The sequence below is a fragment of the Hippopotamus amphibius genome, chromosome 16 (assembly GCF_030028045.1).
Source record: "Hippopotamus amphibius kiboko isolate mHipAmp2 chromosome 16, mHipAmp2.hap2, whole genome shotgun sequence".
Classification (NCBI taxonomy): Eukaryota; Metazoa; Chordata; class Mammalia; order Artiodactyla; family Hippopotamidae; genus Hippopotamus; species Hippopotamus amphibius.
This window is the reverse complement of record NC_080201.1, coordinates 38,074,551-38,083,037: the sequence shown is the minus strand read 5'-3', so window position 1 is coordinate 38,083,037 and position 8,487 is coordinate 38,074,551. Positions and strand designations below refer to the sequence as shown.

Here is an 8,487-nt window from a genome sequence, read left to right as displayed (position 1 = left end):
GCGGCTCCTTGATTGGCCCCTCAAGTCTCGCGTATTTATTGGTCCTTGTCACTTGACGCTGGATTGACGAACCTAGGCGCCAGCCAATCCCTCCACAGTGTGTGAGAGGGCGGGACAATGCAGAGTTAGCGGGGTATCTCTCGGCGGCAGGAATGAGACAGCAGGAGCGAGAGGCAGCGTTTGAGTCTGCCTAAAAGTGAGGAATGGAAGAAGCCGAAGCCGCCGGAGCACGTTCACCTTCTGCCTTGGGGCGCGTACTCGCAGCGCGCACGCGCAGAAGGAAGACCAGGATTGGTTTTCGGGGCCGTCGCAACTTCTTGTCCCAACCAATCCAGATGCAGCGGGGGTGGGCCCGGCCCTCACTGGCAGGCGCGGCGTTTGCGCGCGGGTTTCGTCGCCTCGCAGCTATTTGCGGGTGTAGCTCTTGTCCGCGCGATGGAGTCCGGTGTGATCCGGAGTTTAGCCCCGCGCCTGGGCGTCGCTGAACCGGAGGTGCTGAGGTGAGTCCGGCTGCGCACACCCCAGCGGCCCTGCACCCTCCTCAGACGAGGCCCTTGCTTTTCCCGCGCAACGGCGGGATTTGGACCCTACATCAAGAAAAACTCCCTACAGTGGGCTTTGTGAGCTGGCCGGAGGGGCGAGTGTAGACGCCCCTGGGAACAGCTAGCACTGTGGGACGCATGGTGGTGGGAAAGGGAGAGAGGCGGAGAACTTGGGTCGTTTCCCTGAAACTTATTGAGAGCGCGTTTACGGCTGAGGCAGACAGACGGGATAGAGACCCCATGGAGGGCAGTGTCTGGTGGCAGCGACTACGCAGGAAACGAAACCGGGTGGTGTGCGGAGCTGCTGGCGGTGGGGCGGAATGCGGCCTGGCGACTGCCTTTAATTAAACAAACAAACAAAACTTGCGGGAAAGCCTCGGAGTGCTTTGGAGCTGAGACCCAATTTATAGAAGGTGCCAACCATGGGAAGGTGTGGGAAGAGGTCCCAAGCAGGGACAGGCAGCCTGTGCAAAAGCCCGGAGATGGGAAGGAGTTTTGCATGACCCAGGGTTAGAAATATAGTAGCTAAACTGTGGAGGCCAGGGCTAGGCCTGGTGCCTGGGCTTTCAGGTGAAGGAAGGGAAGGAAAGGAGCACTTCTTAAAAGATTTGAAGTATGATCTCCTGGACTCGTAATCATTTAGAACAGTGCTTCTCAAAGTGTGGTCCCTGGACCAGCAGCACCAGTATCTTATTGGCACTTGGTGGAAATGCACATTCTTGGGCCCCACTCTAGGCCTACTACTGATCAGAGACTCAGTCTGGGATCAGCAGTCTGTTTTCACAAGCCCCAAGGTGACTGTCATGTACACTAAAGTTTGAGAACCATTGATTTAGAGGAAGAAGGGACCCTGGTTTCACCTGCCTGCCTCTGTCACAGTTCATGCTTGTTCCAGTAATGGAAGGCTGAAAGAAGGGTTGGCCTTTTTTGGAGGATTTCAAGAACTTAACTTTTGCCTGAAAGTACTTGATCACAGTGATGTCTGGAGTCAGAAGGCTTGTTCTGTCTTGTAAAACCCGGTGCTCCCTCTGAGGATGTGACTGTCATTCCCAGCCCCAAATAAACTTGGATCGGAGTTAGGGTCAGAATGAAGTCCACCAGGCTGAATTCATTGTTTACCGAAATATTGGGCAAATTTTGGGGAGAGAGTTTTAGTGAATGTGTTGCTTAGGAAAGCAGAGGAGTACTTGCGACTGTCCCATGTGAAGTGTGTTGGCCTGTCTGCACGAACCACAGAAACCAGCAATGCAGTCATGTGCCTGGACCTTGCAGCTTCCTGCATGAAGTGCCCCTTGGACAGGGTAAGTAGGTTCCACCGAATGTCCGAATAATCTGGTGCAACACTGAAGTTTAATCATATGTTTTCATCTCTGATTGGACTAGCCCCCATCAAAACTCTGTGTTTTAGAATTTTCCTGGCTATTCTCATATATTATTCTAGATGAACTTTAGAACCATTTTGTCGAGTTGGAGAAAAAAATTTTTTTTTGCAGTGTTCTCTTTATTCTTTACTACATAGTTTCCCTGAGCACCTCTTTTCTTTACACAAGGCTGTCTTCCACACTGCCACTAGTATTGTCCTCCTAAATCACATGCTTTAAAACCCACTTATTATTTTTCTTCCAGTGTCACAGTGGTTGAGTGCCAAGCTATGGCAAGACTCACATGTTGAGACCAAATCTCAACACCACCAGTACTAGCTCTGAGTCTCTAGTTTCCTCATCCATCAAATGGGGATAAAGGTATCCATTTCACTGGATAATTGTAAGGAGGAAACAATGTACTATATGTAACGCTTTTAACACAGTGCCTACCACATAATGGCACATTGATAAAATAGTGGCATTAAAAACCACCATTGGCTCCCCATGGGTTGGCTCCCTGTAATGACTGACTCTGTAAATGCGTTGCCTTTTTTTTTTTTTAACCTGAAATGCTCTTCTAGCAAGCTCCTGTTTGTCTTAGAATGACCCTGCCTTGCTATTACATCCTTCAAGTAACCGTATGTGTCTCCTATGTTTTTTAATTCATAACACTATGTTGTATTTTAAATTATCTGCACACATGCGTGACTGCCTTTCTATAGCATGAACTTCTTGCCAGCAGTACTTAACTTTCCAGACATGATTACTGATTTTAAACTAAATGAAGCTAAACCTTTAGGTAGAGTGACTTGCCACAGAATTAATTAATTTTAAAAAGTTGACTTATTAAACTTTTTTAAAGTGTTAAAGGCACTAATATAGAGTGCTTATGATTTTTATGATTCATCTGTTTTTCCTTTCAAAGGCTTATTTAATTAAACTTTCTGGTTTGAACAAGAAGATGTATCAGAGTTGTCTTCAATCTTTTGAGTGTTTACTGGGCCTGAAATCGAGTATTGGCATAAGAGACCTAGCTGTACAGTTTAGCTGTACAGAAGCAGTGAACATGGCTTCAGAGATGCTGCAAAGGTATGACACTTATAATTGAAAATCGATACTGACGCATAAAGCAGAAGTATCCTATGTCCTGGTATTTTTCAGTCTTGAAAAATAACTAATATGCTGAAGTGACAGAATGCATATTTTATACATTTAAATTTTTATAAGTTCTCATTTGCATTTTCAGTCCCTTTGAAATAATATTTTCTAACAAATAACTTTGCAAACACTGCTTTCATTTAGCTACGAGTCTAGTCTTCCACAAACACAGCAAGTGGATCTTGACTTATCCAGGCCGCTTTTCACCACTGCTGCACTACTTTCAGCATGCAAGTAAGTATTCCTTTTAACATTCAGAAAAGTCTATAACTTATAAATAAATTTCTCGTTCCCAAGAATATATATATATATATGCTCGATATTCTGATTTCAGGGTCTGCCTTTTATAAGTCTTGAAATCTGTCATTAAAACAGTGCTTAGTTGTGATTTTCCAGTCACATTTTTTTCAGTACTGATTGCAGCTCTTTTTCAAGTAATTTATAAAATATCTCAATGATAAATTCTTTTTTTTTTAAATTTTTATTTACTTATTTTTGGCTGCATTGGGTCTTTGTTGCTGCGCGTGGGCTTTCTCTAGTTGCAGCGAGTGGGGGCTACTCTTTGTTGTGGTGCGTGGTCTTCTCATTGCCGTGGCTTCTCTTGTTGCAGAGCATGGGCTCGAGGCACATGGGCTTCAGTAGTTGTGGCACATGGGCTCAATAGTTGTGGCTCATGAGCTCTAGAGCACAGGCTCAGTAGTTGTGGCACACAGGCTTAGTTGCTTTGAGGCATGTGGGATCTTCCAAGATGAGGCATTGAACCCGTGTGCCTTGCATTGGCAGGCAGATTCTTAACCACTGTGCCACCAGAGAAGTCCCTCAATGATAAATTCTTAATTTGAATCTTTGAGGTTATATATGTGTGTACTGAAATGTTGCTCTGTAAATATTAGTAATTGTTATCTTTGTCTAAAGTTGTCTTGTTTTCTCTTGCTGGAAAACTCCTTAGAAAACAAAATATAGTTGGTCCTTAAAGAAAAGGTCTGTTACTAACCACTTATTTTGGTGTGTTTGGGTCCATTGGCTACTATTAGTGATTTTTTTTTTTTTTTTTTACTATTTAATTTTTTTGGCTGCCTTGGGTCTTCATTGCTGCACATGGGCTTTCTCTAGTTGCGAGTGGGGGCTAATTTTCATTGCGGTGTGTGGGCTTCTCATTGCAGTGGCTTCTCTTGCTGCGGAGCACAGGCTGTAGGCATGGGGGCTTCAATAGTTGTGGCACATGAGCTTAGTTGCTCTGCAGCATGTGGGAATCTTCCCAGACCAGGGATCGAACCTGTGTCCCCTGCACTGGCAGGGAAGTCCCACTATTAGTGATTAATTGGCCTTAATAGAAAATGTCCCTATAATTCAACAAAGGTGTGTATATATATATATGGAGGGTATATGGCTATTATTGTAGAAAACAGTATTGACAGCCGCACTTTTGTTTTTTTTTGTTTGTTTGTTTTTTGGCACACGGGCTTAGTTGCTCCGTGGCATGTGGGATCTTCCTGGAGCAGGGATCGAACTTGTGTCCCCTGCATTGGCAGGCGGATTCTTAACCACTGCGCCACCTAGGAAGCCCACAGCCGCACTTTTGAAACGAAGTTTCACTGAGCAAAGAAAGGTTTGAATGGGCCTGTTATCTTAAATAAGAAGTTTGTTTTGTATTTTTCATTAGTGGTTGTTGTGAAGTGTTATTAAGGAGGGAGTTTTTATTCTTGTAGTAGTATAAATATAAGCATCATAAGTGTTTAAAGTGAGTTAAATACTTTAAAATGTTGTAATTGTCATTCAGCAGATTAATGTCTGAGATTTACTAGAAAGAGTTCTATAAGACATGAAGTACAACAGCAAATGTCTTTTATGTGCCCCATTTGTTACATATCAGATCCCATGTTCATTTTAACCCTCACAGTACAATAAATAACTAAATAAATAGCTTTAAATGATTAGTTTGCATAGTTTTAGCTAATGTTATATGTTTGAAGTAAAGGGAAAATTAAACAGTTAGGGCCTCTTCATAAAGCCTGAGTGGAAAGGAAATAAGTTAATAACTGGTTGGCCAAAGAAGATAATGGTACTGATCTTAAGAACAGTAATTTATCAAATTCTTTTGTAGGATTCTAAAGCTAAAAGTGGACAAAAATAAAATGGCAGCAACATCCGGTGTAAAAAAACCCATATTTGATCGACTCTGTAAACAATTAGAGAAGATTGGGCAGCAGATCGACAGTGAGTATTCATTCCATGTTGCAAGAACGTATCATTTGAAAATGACATTTGGAAATGTAAACCTGCTGGTAAAAGTTAAGTGTTTTCAAACATGCAAACTAGCTGCTTTCTGAATTATATATTTACTGTAGGTGAGGTCGGTTTTTAGTGAGAAAATTATTTTTTTTCCTATTTTTCAAATAAAGTAGCTTAATAACTAGAAAACAGAAACAAACAAAAAAAACCCCTGTGATTCTGTAAATTCATGCCTAGAAAATAGATTCTCTGTTCTGAAGTCTGACAAGAAAAGCCGAAGAAAAGAGAAGGGCAAGATAGTTTGCCTTTTCCGTATCCTAATATTTGGTCAGTCAAGGCATATAATTTTTAGTGATCCAAAATATGCCCCAAAACTAAAATTGAAAATAGGAGAGAAATTAACTCTGATGATACCTTTTTTTTTTTCTCCTTAAAGGAGAGACTGGAGATTCAGGTACTCCACCGCGGAAGAAAAAGAAGACAATGGTTGAACCTTCAGTAAAGGGTAAGGCATTATTAACATCAGATGAACATTGGAATAAGTACAATGGGATTAGTGTACAGTGGGTTTAATGCAGTGAACAGCCCTTTGCTGCTTTAGCAGCTTGCCTTGACAAGAGTCAGATTTTACATTTACAGCAATATGGATAGACTTAGAGATTATCATACTGAGTGAAATAAGTCAGAAGGAGAAAGACAGATACCATATGATATCACTAGTATGTGGAATCTAAAATATGGCACAGATCTACGAAACAGAAACAAACTCCAGACTCTCAGACATGGAGAACAGACTTGTGGTTGCCAAGGGGGAAGGGAGAGGGAAGGTGGTGGAGGGGGGAGTTTGGGACTGTCAGATGCAAACTTATTATAAATAGGATGGGTAAACAGCAGGGTCCTACTGTATAGCACATATTCAATATCTTGTGATAAACCATAATGGAAAAGAATATGAAAAAGAATATATATGTATAGCAATCACTTTGCTGTACGCCAGAAACTGACACAACATTGAAATCAACTATACTTCATTTTTTAAAAAGTCAGATTTTAACTAAATCCTGGCAGTGACTCATTTGATAAGACCAGTTTTCCAAGCAGTAGTTTACAGAAGTTTACAGAAGTATTGTGTAATTAAGAATACATCTGAAGCCAAACTGCTTAGGTTCAAATCCTGCTTTGCCACCCATTGGCTATGTGAATTTCTGTGAGCCTCAATTTCCTAATCTATAAAATGTGATTAATGTTGGCACCCATTTCACAGAATTGTGGCAAGGGTTGAATGAGATAATACGATTAAAGTGCTTGGTTCAGGGGTTGCTAAATGTTAGCTATCATGAAGATGTTTTGGAACGCTTGGAGTGTAAGGGAGAGTGAAAAACTGATGTGTTAACTTCTGTTTCCACTTTTCATTTTGGTATCTTATTCCTTATTGCTATAATTAAGATAGACGTTTTAAAGTAAACAAGCTTACTTCTTACTCATTTCTAAACATAAGGATTTGAAACATTAAAAAAAATTTTTTTCTCATAGAAATAGAGAATGTAGTAGAGATCCCACATAAACCGCAAAAGGATGAAGATCTGACACAGGATTATGAAGAGTGGAAAAGGAAAATTTTGGAAAATGCTGCCAAAGCACAACAGGCTACAACAGAGTGATTTCAGCTTCTAGACTAGCTTGTATTGCAAACCAACAGTGCATCTGCCACCTCAAGGAAGATGTGAGGGCTTTGGAAATTTGTTTGTACTTTTATAACAAGGATCCTGTCCTTAATAGCAAAGAAGCCAGCACTGGGGCTGAGCAGGCTGGGTCTGACATGGGCAGCAAATTCATTAGACTAGCCACAGTGCCTGGTTGGCTCAGCCTTGGCTCCCCACAGGTCTGCACTCTCCTACAAAATATAATTGAAGCTATTTTGCTTTTTTGTTTTAAGTAAAAGACAATCTCCTGTCCTATCCAGAATATGAAATTCAGGCTGAATGGAGTCTAAAGATTTTACTTAAGTTTTTGTGTAAATCTCTTGGTTTGACTAAATCAATATATGGTACAACCTAAGTTAATAAATATTATTTTTATATGCATTCAAGGTGCAATTATTATCACTTTAGGAGAATCCTTGCTATGCCGAAAGCCGTCTCCTCTAGCAGGAAAAAAGCCCAGGTTGCTGAACACTGAACCATACTGCTCCCCAGAGCACAAACTCTTGTATCAGACTTTCTGGGTTTAAAACCCTACTCAGCCACTTACCACCTGTGGAACCTTGAACAAATTAATTAGCTTCTTCATGGCTCATCTATAAGTAGGAATAAAAATGTCTACCTCATAAAATAATTTGGAGGAGTATCTGACATGTAAAGCATTTAGTACAGCTCCTGGTATGAGTATTTTGTATGTGTAAAAATATAGAAAACAACAGAGGTCTCATAATTAATTATACATTAGCATCATATTAAAAAATTAAGAAACAGACCAGAGTGCAACAACATGGATGGACCTAGAGAGTATTATGCTAAGTGAAATAAGAGAAAAATAGCATATGATCTTACTTACATGTGGAATCTAAAAACAAAATGAGGGACTGCCTAGGTGGCGCAGTGGTTAAGAATCTGCCTGCCAATGCAGCGGACATGGGTTCGATCCCTGTTCCAGGAAGACCCCATGTGCTGTGGAGCAGCTAAGCCCGTGCGCCACAACTATGGAGCTTGCGTATTGAGCCTGTGTGCCACAACTCCTGAAGCCCACTTGCCTAGGGCCCGTGCTCCACAGCAAGAGAAACCACTGCAGTGAGGAGCCCATGCACCACAATGAAGAGTAGCCCCCACTTGCCACAACTAGCCCGTGTGCAGCAACGAAGACCCAATGCAGCCAATAAATAAATAAATTTTAAAAATTAAAAAAACAGGGCTTCCTAGGTGGCGCAGTGGTTAAGAATCCGCCTGCCAATGCAATGGACATGGGTTCGTTCCCTGCTCTAGGAAGATCCCACATGCCGCAGAGCAACTAAGCTCATGCACCCAAAAAAATAAAAAATAAAAACAAAATGAATAGACAAAACAGACTCATAGATACAGAGAATAAATTGGTGGTTGCCAGAGGGGAGGGGGGTAGGGTAGAGGGGGTGAGTGAAATAGGTGAGGGAGATTAAGGGTACAAACCACCAGTTATAAAATAAATGTCATGGGGATATA

The 8,487-nt window shown here is 41.5% G+C and overlaps 1 protein-coding gene across 1 annotated transcript; it reads left to right on the top strand.

Moving 5' to 3' along the window:
- Positions 1-120: 120 nt before the first annotated feature.
- On the top strand, positions 121-7,380 carry ORC6 (origin recognition complex subunit 6). The gene is made up of 7 exons (XM_057711924.1): positions 121-500; positions 1,714-1,843; positions 2,832-2,995; positions 3,209-3,298; positions 5,169-5,281; positions 5,733-5,801; positions 6,830-7,380. The coding sequence occupies exons 1-7, from the start codon at positions 436-438 to the stop codon at positions 6,955-6,957; spliced, it is 759 nt and encodes a 252-aa protein (XP_057567907.1). The 5' UTR covers positions 121-435; the 3' UTR covers positions 6,958-7,380.
- Positions 7,381-8,487: the final 1,107 nt, after the last annotated feature.

Bases quoted from the DNA above. Each gene is read 5' to 3' on its own strand.
- ORC6 (XM_057711924.1), top strand. From the start codon at position 436: ATGGAGTCCGGTGTGATCCGGAGTTTAGCCCCGCGCCTGGGCGTCGCT. The intron at 501-1,713 runs GTGAGTCCGGCT...TGTGTTGCTTAG, and splicing joins GCTGAACCGGAGGTGCTGAG to GAAAGCAGAGGAGTACTTGC. The intron at 2,996-3,208 runs GTATGACACTTA...GCTTTCATTTAG, and splicing joins GCTTCAGAGATGCTGCAAAG to CTACGAGTCTAGTCTTCCAC.